Below are 15,785 nucleotides of genomic sequence, written 5' to 3' on the forward strand. Positions count from 1 at the left end.
CAACGCGATCATTCAGAGTTGCAAAGGCTTCGCTGATCTATGTCGGTGGGAACGGGTTTCACCAGTGTCGAGGTGAGAGCCGTTGAACAAAACCCGACCTGGGCGAGGTGTTTGAAACATGCGCCGACCTCTTGAAAGCGACGATGTGCATTCTCCTTTTCGTCAGCATTTGCAGTGGCGTTGCGGTCGGGATGGTAGCGCTTGCTCAGCTCAATGTAGGCCTGCTTGATCCGCTCAGGCGTCGCCGATGGGGAGACCTCTAAGACCTCGTAGTGGGTTGCATGCATCGGACGCAGCGCGTGCAAGGTGCGAGCCGTCTGCAGCCAGGCGGCAGCAGGTCTCGCGGTGAGCCTTGCCGTGGGCCAGGCGTAAGAGCGGGTGCTGGTCATAAATTGGCGTGAGACAGCTGATCCGGATGCTTGCAGCGCGACTGATGCCCGCCAGATTGAGCGCACCGCCCCCGCCATAATGGAGCGTGCGTTGACTTGCGTCTGGCAGGCCACAGGCTGAGCTGAGGGGCTTGAGCGGCGAAGCTCGAGCGGAAAGGAGCACAAGTTGCTGCTTCTGCTTTCAGATCGGTTGATAAAGGCAGGACAGCGCAAGGCTCACGCTCGTCCCTGGCGGCAAACGTGTTGCTGGATGGGCGGTACCCCCCTACTTTTGCATAGCCAGTTGATGAATGAGACAAAGTCCACACACATGGACACCAGATCAGCTGGCTCCATGAAATGCCCAAGCAATGTGCGCACACGGCAAGACTCAGTCGTAGCCACAGCCGAGTTGGCAGTACCTTGTGCTCGATAAGATGACTGTGCAGTCAGTCCCCAGATGCAACACACACCGCATTGACCTCTTCCGTCCGTCTCCGCGCCGACAGCAGCGACAATGATCCGGGGCTTGAAAGGAAAACACAAGAAAGCTGGTGCCAAGATATAAACAGTCCTCTGATTAACACAGTATTACCATCGCTGCTTTCCCAGCCATCAAACCCCAGGATCAGCCGGGCTGCCGTTTTCCTTCGTAACGCCGGAGCCGAACGGTTCAACTCGAAATGAGAGAGAGAGAGAGAGAGAGAGAGAGAGAGAGAGAGAGAGAGAGAGAGAGAGAGAGAGAGAGAGATGAATTGGTTTGTGAGAGAGGAGAGAGAGAGAGAGAGAGAGAGTGGCTGACAGTTGCAAAAAAATCTCGATCTATTTAATATTTGTTGTGAATGTGGAGGTTTATGAAGATTACAATACACCAACAGTTTTAGTTATCAACTCGAAACGACCAGTTTGTGCACATTCTTATTGCAGCCCCCACACACAAATTGGCTTGTTAGTGTTGTGCGAAGTGTGTAAAAGATCACACTACCGCTTAGACATAGCTTTTTCGTTTTTTTTTTTTTTTTCATTTTTTCTGAGCTGATCGCGTTGAGGCGCCGGGTTGCCCCTTTGAGGGGGAAGAGAACATCAGGCGTCATGTCCAACTCGGCTGTGGACACGGTCCGCACGATCGATGGTATTCAGGGGTTGTTTACCTTTGGTGTGCGGCTTGATGGCTTTTCCGGTGCGTGTCGAACGTTCAAGGCATGGTGGCGGTGGGCTGGCGCCTGCGCTGGTGTGCCCGGTTTCTCATCACCGATTCTTGACTCAGCCATGTGGCAGACAATTTGGACATGGGACCTGATTGCCTTTGGTGTGTCCCATGCCATCGCGGGCTTGGTGGCTGCCTTCAAGTTTCGCCGGGAAAAGATCACCGTAGTCATGCTGCTACCCATCATCTTCACCGGCCTTGGACTCTTGTTTTCAGCGGTCGTGGGCCTCATCACCGCACTCTTGATTGCCGGCATCTACACCAGCGCAGGTTTCAAGATGACCACGACTGAGGTCTGTGGACTGCCGATGCCACGAGCTTTTGTCTTCATGGGCTTTCCGCACTCTCTCACCTTGCCCAAATCACCCGCGCCGACGAACGCCATAGGCTCTGGCCTGGGGTGTGGGTCAATTTGTTCTCTACTTCATCACGTCTTTTTCTCCAAACTATGCCACCTTGTAAATGATCAGTCGCTGCCACACCAGGTCTCAGGGTTCGATGGTAAAGGTGGTCTCTGGTCAATTGTGAACCTCTGCTGCCCGAGCCCGCAGGCAGACAAAGCTACACGCCAAGCATCCCGCCAGCCCCAACGCAAAAAGCCCCTGGTTGTCATTAGCATGGGGCAAAGCAGGAACAAGACCACAATCATGACCACCAAGGCAATGATGTAGGCACGCCCCGCTGGGTACCGGCTGCGCCGGAGTTCACGACGCGCCAAGCGCGCGTGACCCGCTCGTGTCCTCACAGCTCTTCCGCCAATTGAAGGCCCGAACCTTTGCTGTGCTTGCAGTATACGAACAAGAACAATGATTGGGACTCATGCCTCTCAAGGAAGGGTGGCCGGCGCATCCACGGCAAACTCGGCCATGCCCCACTGAAACTCAGAGGCCACACCAATGCTCTCGGCCAAGTTCAGCGTGGCGTGGCTCCATGCCTCGGGTACAAACATCACGTCCCCACTGCCCTGCACACACTCTAGCCCTTGGGCCCTACACCAAAGCGAAAATATGCCCGTGAGAGAAAAAAAAACCGCCACATAATGCCAACTCGAGCAGAGCATGGGACATTGCCCCCGCCTCCCAGCGCTGTTGCAGCCAGATCTTACTTGAGCGTGGGCCAATCGTCGTCCACCATCTCGCGAGCCGGCTTGGCATCGTACACCGCGTGGGACGGAGGCAGCAGATACCAATGCTTCAAGCCAAACACCAATGCATTCCACGCACCACTGGTAACAGCATAATCACGGGCCATCGCGATGAGACCATCGGCACCAACAAAGACTCGTGTGACTGTTCTTTTTTTTTTTTTTTTTTTTTTTTTTTTTTTGTAAAGCATACGCACCTGTGCACGTGAAGAGGGGCTCCCGAGTCGACAGGCCCCAGATAAAACTAATACATGGTCACGGCTATGATGAGCCAGTACGCCGGACAAATCGAATGACGTGGGCACAGCCGTGACATCAAGACTCGTACTTGGACGTTGCGTGACGCGATCTCGGTAATGCTTGGGTTCAGGGCACGTGGTACTTCTGCATCTTGAAGCAGTGGCGACTCGCCCGCCAAGCTCGCAAAAATATATTGTGGCGGCACGGGCGTCGTGATGCCTGCGTGCACATTTCAATGCATGTTAGTTTCAGAGCATACAGAGGAGCAAGCGCAGCTCAACAACATTCACCTTTGGCAAAAGCTTCAGCCACATCGTCCATCTCGGCCATAAAGCCGCGAATGGATGTAATGTTTTCCTCTTTGTCAAAGCGCCCCGCATAGGGAATCGCGCCTTTGGGAAAGGTCAAGTCTGTGGCACCATGAACACACAAATGCCTGAGCACAGCGGCTTGGAAACACTTTCTGTACCAGCCGATCACCTCAAGCACGCACCACCAAAAACATTAAAGAAAGCATCGCGTTGCCAATGCTTGCGCACGCGCTCCCAGCCCGGGGTGCCGAGCGCATTGCGAATCAAAACGGGTCGCTGGAGACTCAGGTAGTCCCGCAAAAATGTCTCCGCATCGATATCCTGGACCACGTCAATCTCACACGTGTGCTACACCGCACAAAGCCGAGCTATGAGCCTCCGGTGGGCGTCGACCAGACCAAGCAGCGATAAATACGGTCCTCAAAACAGCACACACAAGGCAGAAGGTTCAATCTATCAACTCACTCGGGCTTCCCCTTCAGCCAGGTCGGGATGGATTTTCCATCCACCCATCTCCAAAGGCGTATCCACCAAGCTGCGGCGAGCCCAAACGTCGTTTGAGCAAGGCCAAATCAGCAACCAGAAGACAAGCTGACAAGAGGGATCTGGCAAGAAATGGCTCGGCACGTACGGTGCACGCAACGGCTTGGTCGAGTCTGGGCAGCTCCCATCGTGCAGCAAGGGTAAAAGAGCAGATTGATGCCAGTAGTGCAGGCAAGCCATGTCTAATGCGCTGCGGCCAAAGCTGTCCTTGCCGGCCACTGGTAGTCCTAGCTGCACGAGCAGGTGCACCATCTCTGCATGCCCACGCATGACAGCCAGCTGGGGGCACAGAAAAGGAAAGAAAGAAAGAAAGAAACAAACAAACCAAAAGAAAAGAAACAGCAAGGTCAATACACACAGCTGAGTAAATACACCAAACACCACGATCGGAACACGAGGGCCCGGGCCGGTAGGGGAACGAACGTGAAGTGGGGTCTGCTGTAGTGAGTTGCGGGCTGCCAGGACGGCACCCGCATTAATGAGCTGTGATAACAGGTCAGTCAAGCCTGCGGCGGCTGCATTGTGGACTGCAGAAAATCCAAAGCCATTGCTCACTGTTGACAGACACGGAACACAGCCAACGAGCAGCAGGTGAGCCAGGCCGACACAAGTCAATGAAATATGTGCTAGCTCGCCGGGCATACGTTTTGTTCCGTTGGGGTGAAGGGTCAGGGCATGTTGCACGACCTCCTGCACGTTCAGACAACTAGGTTCACAGAATTGCTTCTGTCAAGGCGCGGTGCAGCTGACAGCAATGCCAAGAACGGGTGGACCAGTCTTACGAAGCAAAAAACGCGCGGACAGCCGCCATTGGTACAAAGTCGGCCGATACGAGGTGCGCGGGCCAATCAAAGTTGCATGCATCTCCTAGAACCTTGAGCTCATCAACGTCGTCTGATGAGGCCAACAGCGAGAGGCAAACGATTAATCGTGAGCTCGGCGATGCACCACCGAGTTTACACGGCAAGATCCGCGAATAAGAAAACGCCGGAACGTACGAGCCGTGAGAACGCTGCGCGCAACATTGACAAAATGACTGTCCAGGCCTGCTGTCAGCAACAGGAGAGCCGATTCCAAGACCGCCTAAGAGACGCGGCAACCACGAGACACCCTTTGAGCTCAAAAGTATGGCGGGCATGGCGTACACACAGCATTGGCAGGGTTGTGTCGCGCCACTTTTGTGTGTCGTACATTTCGTGCATCGCCCTGTGGATATGCGGCCTCAAAGCGCGCCTGCAGACTGTTGAGACTACTTTGCAGGCCAGTCCAGACCAGCCCTAGCCCTGTTCAACACGTAAAGGCAGTTGACGCCTGTCAGTGCGGGACAATAACCAAGACAGACGGGACGCAGCATTTGGGCTATGAACGTGGCCAAGACCTTGGTATGGACGAACCATAGCTGTACTCGGCATGCTCCTGGGTCAGGGCCTCGTTGTTGGGAAACATGGTGGCCAGCACGTCGAGGCCCGCGTGCGCAAAGGCCAAATAATGGCTTCGCTTATAAACGTGCACGAGTTGCTTCAGCACCCGCTCCACCTGCAGGACCGCGCATAATCATGAAGTGAGAAGTGGCCAAATAACAAGAGGGGAAGAGGCACGAGCGCGACTGTAGCAGGCCGCTCAACCCACGCGCTCGGCGAGTGTGAGTGCGAGTGTGAGTGCGGCTGCACGGACCTTGGGTCCCGCATCAAGAAGCCACACCAAATCTTCCGGAGCACTCCCAGCCGACTATGACAAAAACAAAAGCAAATTTAGGGAGGGGTCAGGTGACAGGTACACCAGGGCACATGCCGCTATGAGGCGCCAGGGTGAGGTGTGCTTACCTGCAAGAGAGTTTTGCGCCATGTCCCAGGGTCAAGGTGCAGGATGATTTCAAGCGCTCGCTCCAGCTGTTCGACAGCATCGTCCACGCGCCCTGCCTTGAGGGCCCACTCGCCACGCACGGCCACAAAGTCTGAATTGCTTGGCTCCAGCTGAATCGCCTGGTCCATCCAGGAGAACGCATTGTCGTAGTCTTCCACCTATGTACTCACGCAAGGCACGCCCAGACGAGAGACGAAGGTGATGTGTGCCATATGGGAGCAGGTGGCGTACATCCGAGAAATGGCAGGGCAGCAGCAAACATTAAAAATGCAAAGCACATGGAAAACACCTACACGCGCCAGAACAAGGCCCACTCGCCAATGGGCACGAGGATCTTGAGGTCGGAGGTCAGCACAAGCCATGAATTTATCGAGGGCCTCTTGGATCCGACCTTGCTGCAGAGAGGGGACAAAGACAGGCGTTGTTAGATCGAGATCCAAGAGCACCAGTTGTTTAGTGCGCCATCCTCAGCGCAGCCATACGATACAGCGGTCGTTCGCCGGGCAGCGAGCTGGCGATACCTGGAGATAGGCATTGGCGGCGCGAATGAGCTGATTGCAGGTGGTACGCGAATCTGCCATGGCTTCCTCGGCTCGGGCTTTGAGGTCTGGGATGGCGGCTGTGGGGAGACTTTGCGCTGCAGTGGGTGCTGGCGACGGTGTGCCTGGAGCAGCCGATGGCGTCGGAGCTGGCGCCACTGGAGAATCCGTCGGCTTCCAGAACAGCTGAATCAAGACAGCAACCAGCACCGCCAGCACCGCCAGACGCAGCACGAGACTCCCAGAGATCAGACCAGGCACGTCATCACCAGTGGCAGCATTGCTCTTCTTGGTCGTTTCCGCCGCTTTCCTCCCATTGCCAGCCGCCCCAGCCCCCACCGCACCCGTTTTCTTTCCTGCCATCACCGCTCGCTCTCTCCGCTCTCGCTCTCCGCTCGCTCTTTCGCTCTGAAAATTAAAGAAGGAGTTGTTGCTTTTGACACTTGAAATTCTGACAATTAAATTCTGACAAGTAGACACACAGTTCCAAAAACGATGACATGATGACAATTCGTGGTAAAATTTAAAATCGGATGTTGCCCAAGTGGGTTAGCTGTCGGACGGCTCCAAGTGATCGCCGTCGTTGTTGTGATGCCTGATTGATGACCTGAGGTGTTGGTCGGAGCTGGCTAGAGGCATGGCGCATTTGGTGGATTGGATCTGCGGCAGCGCTTGGCATGGCTCGACCTCGGATACAATACGTGACGCCGCAGCGTATGCTGCGCGACAAGCGGTACTCAGCGGCTGCCCGTCGGAAGGCGGTGGCGGAGGCTGATCACCGAGGCAAGATATTGGGGCTGCGGGTGGTGGTGATTGGTTTCATCGTGCTGAGGCGACGGGAGCTCCGCGATCCCAGCTTCCATGTGACCTGGGGCGACTTGATAGACGTTTGCCGCCGAGCTGTTTATGTGCATGACGTTGCCGCTCAGGTTGTGTTGCGGCCCGCGCTGACCGTCGTTCCAAACGGCACGCCCCATGTTGATTTCACCGCAATCTCCCCAAATGTCTGGCAAAGAGATTTTGGGCTCACTGGTTATGAACAGCTCAAACGCCTGGCATCAGCTCTTGCGTTCACGGACAAGGACTTTATAGTTCCAGTGGAAGAGGCGTTGCTGGCATTCATGGGGCTCATGCATCGCCCGGGTCGCGTCAGCAATGAGCTTCTGCGCCGGCTTGGGGTATCCTGGGATCCCAGCAAAGCATCCAAAGTGGTAAACAAATTTGCCACTGCCGTGGCCTCCAAGTTTCAACAACAGCTCGAGTTTGATGGACGGTATTTCAAGGCGCCATGGCTGGAGCAAGCAGCTGCCGCCACACGCGCCAAGCATCGCCTGACCCAGGGCATCATCGGCTTTGTCGACGGGACAGCCCAGCTACTCTGCAGCAAGGGTCAGGGGCAGCAGAACGCGGCGCTATCAGGCAACCAGGACGTACGTGCTTGCTGTCTTCTGCTGCTTTCGACAGTCTTCCGACCTTTCACGTGCTCTCTACATCAGTCCCATGTTCTAGATTATCAAGGCGTGGTGCTACCTAATGGCCTCATCACTTCATTCTGCGGTCCTTGGGCCAGTATGTGTCAAGGCTTGTTCATTTGAGAACTGCTCGTGTCAGCCAGAGTTGATGTTTTGCAACCTGCTCCATAGGTGCCGTCCATGAATCGCGGGTTGTAGCGGAAAAGAACCTGGTTGCACGCCTGGACGCTGCTTTGCCCGACGAGCCACAATACAAGCTACTGGGTGACTTGGCCTACACACGGAGTGACCGAGTGACCCATGCCTCGCCGAGCTCCAAGCGCAAGAAAAAGACTCAAAAGCAAGGGGCGATGGATCGGGTCTACAAATCTCTGCAGGTGATTGTCGAATTTGCCTTTGGTGCATCGGGCCACGGGGTTACCAGTCGCTTTCAGGGCGTTACCCAAGCTCCTCAGCTGAGAATGCGACACCGCCCTGTCGAGTGCTACATGATGACTGCAATTCTCCTCAGCAACATGCTCGTTTGTGACGAACAAACAAGCCCAGTGGCCGCATATTACGGCAACCGGCTGCGCATCCCTACACTGCAGGAGTACATGCCCAATCGAAACTGATGTGCTCTTGCCTAAGAATAGTTCGAATCGATGTCAATCAGATGTACAGCAGCTCACAGCAAGTCGAGGCGGTGGTGCCTTGGATGGCAAGTGAGAAAAAGGACGAAGCTCCCTGACCCTTCTCATCACAGTTAAACTTTTAAACTTTTTTTTTAAAAAAATTCTCGAAAGGCCAGATTCTTTTTTTATCAAATCGAAAGTTTAATCAGAACGTCGAAATGGCAGGCGCGCCAAGAGTCTGGCGGGTGGTCGGCTTGCTGTGCCTCGTCGTTGGGTACAGTCTGGGTCAGGAAGTGCTGCCTGTGGATGGCCCGGTACCCGGAGATCTGGCACGGGATTTCGAGGTCAATTTGACCGATGGGCGTGTATTTAGGTAGTGTTGGTGCCCGATGTTTGTGTTTGCCAGGCTCGATCACTGCCACTGCCACTGCCCATCTGCATCACGTCTGCATGCTCACCTTCCATCCATCCACCGGGCATTCCTTAGCTTTGAGCAGCGCGCTGTAACGCATCGGCCGCTCGTTGTGTTTGTATTCAATGCCAGCGATCCCTTTGATGGTCAGCTCTTGTGCTCGCGATCGTTGCATGCACCCTGCATGAATCTGGTTCACGATGCTTGTTCCGGCATGCGCAGGTGCCATGCTTGGGTATGCCAACGGCAGCCAAGAATTTTTTGCCCTCAATGCGTCATTGCCCGTGGACTTTTTGTTTCTGGGCAGCGATGCGGAATCTCTTGTGTACCTCAAGAATTGGCGAGCCCAGGAGCTGCAGAAGCTGCCTTCGGCACTGGCGCTGCAGTGGGCCTCAAAACTGATGATTGCTGCAGCCCCGGTCCCAGACCTGTTGGCCCACGATCCTACACATGCCCTGCTCAACACACTCGCCTCATGGACAACACTGACCCGGGCCATCGCGTGGTCCTCTCTAGACGTGAGCATGTCTCGAACCGGAGCGGCTCTTCATCAATCGTCTTCTCAAGTTCGCCGTCTTATTTTACTGCGTATCTTGCGCACGGTGTGCACGATAGGGCAACTGGACAAGCACGGTGCGCTTGGACGGGCGCTTTCAATACTGCAACGTGGTCGAGTGGACCAACCATTCACCCAGCAGCCCGACACAAGCCTGGCCTGCGGCTGGCCTGCAGCTCAAGCTGATTGAGAATCCATGTGCCCCTGTTCCTGAGAATCTAGTTTCGCTCGTGGGGTTGGCTGATCTAACCGGTACGTCGGTGCCCAAACAATAAAAATGGCCTGCTTTTATCATGTCTCCTAATACCCACTTGCCATTCTGCTCGACTGCTAGGCCATGCTGGCTGCTCTGCGGACGAAGCAGCTCAATACATCATGGGCAGCAACGCCACTGGCGTGGTGGTTATGGTAGATGATGCACCAAGCAGCTTTCCCCTGCTTGGCCAAGGTTGGTGTGTGCCCTGCAGTCAATCACTCGGCAGTCGCCCAACTGCTCTAAGCTTGCACCGGCAGCCCGCTGTTGAGTCAGGCTCTGGCTCTCGCCCTGTACCTGATTGTGACGCGAGTGGGTGTGCACCAACCTAGGCTCATTTGAGGACAACGGGCTCTGGGATGGCAATGATGATCATGGATTCTGCTCGGCCATTGCTCGTCATGACTCGCTGCTGAAGCAGCTACGCAATTCGCAAGCCGTCAACATGACCTACGTGACCGCGCCTCGTGCTGGAGCCTTTATTGGCCTTGATCACCAGGGACGCTGGGCGGAAATGGGAGCCCCAATCAATCCCACACTGGTCAGTGCGCCCACCAGATGAGAGTTAGCCCTTTTGCACCACACCATCGCCGCGAGAATGAACAACTTGCAACCGTTTCTACACCTACCGTGCCCTGTACCATAGATGCTGCTGGGGTGGCAGGCCGAGTTTCTTGATTATCAGCAGCGGCTGGCTCAGAACCTGTCGCGCCCCGCGCTGGAAGTGCCCATCTTCACACCAGCCATTGGCGAGCAGGCGAGCGCAACCGTAGTCATCCCGGTTCAGGCCAGCAATGCTTCTCTAATTTGGCTCGAGGCTCGCATGTCCTGTCAAGGTACCCGTCATTGTGTCCATCTTGGTGCACCGTCCCCATGCACTGGCCGTGGCATGCTTTGTTTTGGTTTCTTCCTGACGCCACTTACGATTGTATTCTGATGCCATGGAAGCGCAGGCAGCTTTGATTTGGATTGTGACATGTGGGATCATGTGCATACCGTGAGCGTGACATGCGATGGCAAGCCGTCAACCAGTGGTACGGCGATCGCACAGAGCCGCAGTTGCTCTTCTCACCTGGTGGTATTGCTCGACCGGCGCCACATGCCTTTGTGTTGCAGGCACAAGTCTTCACTGCCCGTGCGCTCGCATATTGTAGGTGTTGGGGAGCAGGATGTGCAGGCCTCTGAAATTGGGCGCTGGGTTACACCATACCGTCGTCGGGTGGGCCATTGGTTGACAGATGTCACAACTTACGGCGCCCAGCTTCGTCCGGGAGCGCGCTGCCAATTCAATCTATCCGCCACCGACAACGGCTCCCCGTGGGTGTTCAAGCTCTCCCTGCGCTATCCCTTGGACAATGACCCCGGCCTGTTGCACGGTGTGCCCGTGGCCATGAACCGCCTCTTCAACACATCCGAGCTCTCTACGTTTGATGGCACCTACAACACGCGAGATGCCCTTCAGATTGCAGCCCCAGCCCAGCTACCCGCTGGTGCGTGCGACTGGGGTCGAGGCCCTGCTTTCGTGTGCACACAGACCCTTGCCCTCACGCTGCCATTTCAACTGCAGGCCAGCGGCGTGCGTACTTGACAGCCATCATCACGGGTCATGGAAGTATGGAGTTTGTACCATCCAACCACACATTTTTGGTCAATGGACATGCCTTCAGCGTCGCCTTTCTAGAGCCCTTGGACCAAATGGCGTGCGCTCGCCGAGTATGTGCCCTCGTGCAATCCATGCCAATCCATAAACACCCTCTCCCTTGGCTTTTCCTCATGATCAGTTGTGTCTTGTAGGCCGCAGAGGGGGTTGAGCCCAATGGGCACGGTGCCATCTGGTTTGGGCGAGATGGTTGGTGCAATGGAATGAAAGTGGACAGCTGGCTCGCGGATGTGACAACCGCCATTGCCGACTCAAACACGGTAAGAAACGATACTTTTATGCCCAACGCTGGCTGCTTGTTGTCACGGGTTTCGCCGAGTGCATGAACTGAAATGTTGGTGTTCTAGATTGAGTATCAGGCTTTTCAGTACGATACAGGTCGTTGGGTTCAACCGAATAGTACAGATGGGTATATGCGGGTGACATCAAATCTTGTATGGGTGCAAGCCCCATGATCAACTTGGGCGACTCTGGTCAGAACGGCCTCTGAAGCCTTGGAAAAAGATTAAGTGTAAACGGAAAATTGATTCTTTTCTAGTCGGACCGAAGCGGCGGCAGCCAGCCAACAAGAACAGCACTGCTTGCCTCGTGATCCAAAAAGAAAGTTTTGCTACTCGGCCTTGCTGCGCTTGCAGTCGACAGCATCGTCTTCGTCCGCGGCACACAGACGTTTGCTTGTCGCGCCTTCTCCTGATCCCGGGGTTGTTTCATCATCATCGGCAATAAGCACAGCATCTGTTTCAAATGCATGAAATTCCGTCAGATCAAATGATGAGCGAGGCTAGATCAAGACCAGCAGCACGTTGTCATGCAGGGGCGCCCCGAAAGGACTCGCGATGCAGATTGAATGCTAACCGCTTGTTGATGGCTGAGCCTCGCTTGGTGCTGGGGGTTCCGCGGTAACTGCGCCATGTCGTTCCAACACGAAGGGCTGATCCTCGGCCAATTCCTCACTGCACCAGTCCAGAACCATTTGCGTCAAAAATGATGGAAGAAGGACACGCAAGCATACTGTGCCACAAAGTCAAACGTACGTTTGTCGAAAGGTCAGGGTCAAAATCATGCCCTGCAAATCGTCGGTGACCTTGCACCTAGGAAACCGGCAAAACACACGCGGTCAATTTGCCGGCCCTCGTGCGTGGACTGAAGGCAGGCATTGGTGCGTCAGCTTTCAACGCACTCTGAGCCGTCACCAATGTTAAAAGAGGCCAGTGTGCGGGGATAGAGCTTTGTTTCCAGTATGCGACGATCATCCTCGTCATCATCCTCGTCCGGGGCTGCGAGAATCATGCGGCCTGGGCGTGGTGGTAGAGTGAGCACGGTGACGCAACACCAGGCTTGCCCTCATGCCAAACCCACCATCCGAAAGGGTCATCTCGGGAACAGCAAGACAGAGTTCTTGCTTCAGCACGTCCTCAGCCAACGTGCGCAGTGTCAATTGCTGCAGGTTTGTGCGCAGAATCAGCATAGGCTTGTCCCGGCACACGAGGCACTAATGAAATGGCAGGACCGAGAGCAAGGAGATGAGAAAGATGGGGGATGAAGAGAGGGCCGAAAAACAAGGGAGTGACACGTACGTTGGGATTGGGGGGTTCCAACTTGAGAGGCGTGAGCAATTTGTTGCGACTTGCGATTTGACGCGACACATACACCTGTACGTCAGTCAAACAGGCACATTAGGGCTGATCATGGGATTAGCAACAAATACGATGGGGCATGGTCAACGCATAGGACAACTTACGGTGCGACAGGCTTCGAGTCGCCCCTGCAAAACTTTGTAGGCCTCGGCGATGATGAGTCCTGCAACCATGGCATTGGTAGTGGGAATGGCAGGGATAATGTTGCCCGCTTTGGCTGCAAGGAGATGGCGTTCAGGGGTCAGGTTGACGAATGATGCGCCAAGCAGGTGCGGACGTCAGAATGAGCCAACCGATGCAGCAAAGGGCGCCTGCGCAAAGCAACGTACATTTCACGTCAAAGCGAGATTCGGGAGCGAGATGAAAAACACGAGCTCGGAGGTTGGCGGCTGCACACACAAAGTCCATGGCCTCATCATCATCCTTATCCCATACCAGCCCGTCTGCGCCAGCTGCATGGAGGCGATCACGGAGGGCAGCGCCACTGACAGGCATGATTGTTCAGGTGGCATGCATGATGATGATGATGATGATGAGCCCAACAACTGGTCATGTGCTGCCAGTTAAAAAGCCTTCGTTCAAAGCCAAGCAGAGCAGGGCGCACCTTTGTGTAAATTTGTCGACGCACTGTTGCAAGGACCACACGCGCTGATCCGGTAGCTTGCCACTCTGTGAGGTACACGACACCAGGGTGAGAGGAGCGCAACCAGTGAACGCTCATTCGGCCTGGCTTGGGTGGTTGCATGCAAGGTAACGGCGACGTACGCTGTTATCGCGCGTGTCATCGAGAGGCTGATCAAAGTCCACCGGCACGGGGGGGGTGCGGTTCTTCCAGAGATTGTCCATTTTCAGCAGCATTCCAATGTCCCTTTGAAAGAGCTGGCACATAGAACAGACATTCAGGCCATGTGTGTGGAAAGAATGGGAGGAAGGGAGTTGTGCGTGAGGCAACGTGAAGGCCTCTTGGTCTCGACTATCAAACACTGACTTTGCGAACAAGGAGGTTGGGATCGTGGTGATGTTGTTCGGCCCAGTCTCGCGTTGACTGGCGGGCCTCGGCTACCGCAGCGGGGTGCACAGTTTCGCATGAGTCCAATAGTGATTGAGAAAACAAAACAAACCCAAAACAAAAACAAAAGGTGTTCAATGGATGGTAGGGCAGGAGCCTACCGTTGTCAGTAGTGGCAGGTGCAGAAGGCTCTGAATCGCTCGACGTCTGGGCACTTTGTTCCAGTTCAGGGTCATCGGGATTGGGAGCCACATCATTTTCATCGTCAACGACGCCGAACAGATGACTAACAACGTGCACCCCACCCGGCCAGGTGAGGAGAAAGCACTGTGTCGAGGGAATCTCAAGGCGTGACTTCAAGGGAATTGGCCGCGTGCCGTTTATGGACCGTACGTAAAGAGAAATTTGGCCCAGACAATGCAATGAATCATGGCCGAGGGCGTGTTTCGAATGGTACAGGCCGGGTATGATTTTGGTTTGGGCTTTTCCTGGCACTCGTAGCACTCGCTCACACCCTGCCAAGGCAAATAGAGCATGAAGAGTCGAGTTGAGCCAAACACGGTGTACGAACCGGCACAGACGGTAAAACAAGCCAAGCCACGCATGTTCGAATGTTGTTGTTGTCAGGCAGGTAGGTACCTTGAGGTGAACGGAGACTTGGCCCAGGTAGCCGGCGCTGCCGCTCTCGATGAGAGGACGGTTGGCTGCCAAGCACATGCGGTTTACATGCCGGCGGGCCTCTTTGGGAGGAAGGACGAGCCATGAGCGTCGCGATGACGGAATGCATCGCACCTGGCATGCCATTATGTGTGCGCTAGAAGCTGGCTTCAGCCGGGTGCCACAGAGTTTTGGGGTCGCTACATACTCAGGTTATCCAGGGCATTGAGGACCAGGTCGAAGCGCTCAAAATAGGCCAAATTGAAGTCGGCGTCAAAGATGTTAGCATGATGGGCTACAATCTTCAGAGCTGGGTTGAAGCGTCGAACTGCCTCACTGGCCACCTGGTGTTCGTGCACACGAAAAAAATCAATGCTGGCGGCACGGAGAGAGAAAGATGGGGCTGATTGGCATGCAGCTACATCCCACATGGCGCAGGATGGTGCAAAGGCTTGTACCTTGGCTTTGGACTGGCCGACATGCTGCTTTTGAAAGAGGAACTGGCGGTTCAGGTTTGTCACTTCAATGGTGTCCAAGTCAATCTGCGACAGCACCACAAGGGTAGAGTTGGTCAGTAAGGCAGTTGACGTTGTCTCTTCAGCTTATTGACAGCCAAACCCTGGCCTCTCCCCGTGCTACTGACCACTTCAATGTGTTGAAAGCCGGCCAGGGCGAGGTTTTTGAGCAATTCGCAGCCAATGCCGCCTGCCCCCACGACCAGGAGCTACGAGCGCGAACCGAAAAGCCAATCGTCGAGACAAAGACTGTCAGGAGGGGTCGCAGGTGCCGGTTGCGGATGCCGGTTGCAGATGCCGGTTGCAGATGCCAGTTTCACTCGTCCAACACCTGGGCAAAGGCCAGCTTCAGCTTACCTTGCACTCTTGCACCTTGGTGTAAAGGTCAGCTCCCAGCACCTGTCGCTCGTCAACCAGGCAAAGGTGAGAGTTGGATCGTAAGGGCTGCAAGACCCGGCCGCCGAGATCCAGAAAGTACACACACCTGCACCAAGCAAGCTGCACGAGTTTGACCTGTGGTATCCATGTCTACTGGTCCCCCCGGTTCAGGTGCACGCCCACACCACCCAGTACCCGAGAGAGAGAGAGAGAGAGCTGCCAAGTAGAAAGAGAGAGAAACGGGAAGAGAGGAATAAACAATTACCACATGTAGACAGAAAAAGTGCGCGCAGAGACACACACACTTTGTAACGTCTAAATTGACGATGCGATTGTCAGATGTCAGATCATCGGAATTTTAGGACACGGTACTGACAGAATTCAGGCTGACATAGGACGGATGGTCA

At 55.0% G+C, this 15,785-nt stretch overlaps 6 protein-coding genes across 6 annotated transcripts in view; 3 read left to right on the forward strand and 3 right to left on the reverse strand.

Moving 5' to 3' along the window:
- MONBRDRAFT_38046 (uncharacterized protein) overlaps positions 1 to 467 on the reverse strand; it is a gene marked incomplete at its 5' end in the record, with an annotated part of 1,208 nt that extends 741 nt beyond the window's left edge. Inside the window, one exon of the mRNA XM_001747915.1 lies at positions 99 to 467. Within this exon, the coding sequence (XP_001747967.1) occupies positions 99 to 467 (369 nt within the window). The remainder of the gene's footprint in view (positions 1 to 98) is intronic.
- Positions 468 to 1,460: 993 nt separating this feature from the next.
- MONBRDRAFT_10159 (uncharacterized protein) lies at positions 1,461 to 2,246 on the forward strand (the record flags this gene model as incomplete). Its single annotated transcript, XM_001747825.1, has 1 exon — positions 1,461 to 2,246. One exon carries the CDS (start codon positions 1,461 to 1,463, stop codon positions 2,244 to 2,246), a length of 786 nt encoding a protein of 261 aa, XP_001747877.1.
- Positions 2,247 to 2,963: 717 nt separating this feature from the next.
- Positions 2,964 to 6,578, reverse strand: MONBRDRAFT_10160 (uncharacterized protein; the record flags this gene model as incomplete). The annotated part of the gene is made up of 8 exons (XM_001747916.1): positions 2,964 to 3,178; positions 3,250 to 3,369; positions 3,453 to 3,618; positions 3,736 to 4,092; positions 4,237 to 4,367; positions 5,208 to 5,349; positions 5,637 to 5,834; positions 6,198 to 6,578. 8 exons carry the CDS (start codon positions 6,576 to 6,578, stop codon positions 2,964 to 2,966), a joined length of 1,710 nt encoding a protein of 569 aa, XP_001747968.1.
- A 314-nt stretch (positions 6,579 to 6,892) lies between these two features.
- On the forward strand, positions 6,893 to 8,301 carry MONBRDRAFT_10161 (uncharacterized protein; the record flags this gene model as incomplete). The annotated part of the gene is made up of 2 exons (XM_001747826.1): positions 6,893 to 7,784; positions 7,859 to 8,301. The coding sequence occupies 2 exons, from the start codon at positions 6,893 to 6,895 to the stop codon at positions 8,299 to 8,301; spliced, it is 1,335 nt and encodes a 444-aa protein (XP_001747878.1).
- A 218-nt stretch (positions 8,302 to 8,519) lies between these two features.
- MONBRDRAFT_27478 (uncharacterized protein) lies at positions 8,520 to 11,637 on the forward strand (the record flags this gene model as incomplete). Its single annotated transcript, XM_001747827.1, has 12 exons — positions 8,520 to 8,674; positions 8,789 to 8,859; positions 8,936 to 9,231; positions 9,329 to 9,521; positions 9,604 to 9,717; positions 9,855 to 10,063; positions 10,169 to 10,358; positions 10,476 to 10,556; positions 10,677 to 11,012; positions 11,090 to 11,235; positions 11,317 to 11,442; positions 11,530 to 11,637. The coding sequence occupies 12 exons, from the start codon at positions 8,520 to 8,522 to the stop codon at positions 11,635 to 11,637; spliced, it is 2,025 nt and encodes a 674-aa protein (XP_001747879.1).
- Positions 11,638 to 11,792: 155 nt separating this feature from the next.
- Positions 11,793 to 15,594, reverse strand: MONBRDRAFT_33435 (uncharacterized protein; the record flags this gene model as incomplete). The annotated part of the gene is made up of 18 exons (XM_001747917.1): positions 15,485 to 15,594; positions 15,358 to 15,399; positions 15,129 to 15,209; positions 14,694 to 15,027; positions 14,468 to 14,568; positions 14,222 to 14,343; positions 13,990 to 14,114; positions 13,808 to 13,878; positions 13,585 to 13,698; positions 13,424 to 13,488; positions 13,149 to 13,303; positions 12,924 to 13,036; positions 12,760 to 12,834; positions 12,542 to 12,674; positions 12,363 to 12,477; positions 12,217 to 12,273; positions 12,038 to 12,135; positions 11,793 to 11,917 (listed from the first exon to the last, which is right to left on the reverse strand). Exons 1-18 carry the CDS (start codon positions 15,524 to 15,526, stop codon positions 11,793 to 11,795), a joined length of 1,968 nt encoding a protein of 655 aa, XP_001747969.1. The 5' UTR covers positions 15,527 to 15,594.
- Between the last annotated feature and the right edge of the window lie 191 nt (positions 15,595 to 15,785).

This window comes from Monosiga brevicollis, genomic scaffold (assembly GCF_000002865.3).
Source record: "Monosiga brevicollis MX1 MONBRscaffold_19 genomic scaffold, whole genome shotgun sequence".
Taxonomy (NCBI): Eukaryota; class Choanoflagellata; order Craspedida; family Salpingoecidae; genus Monosiga; species Monosiga brevicollis.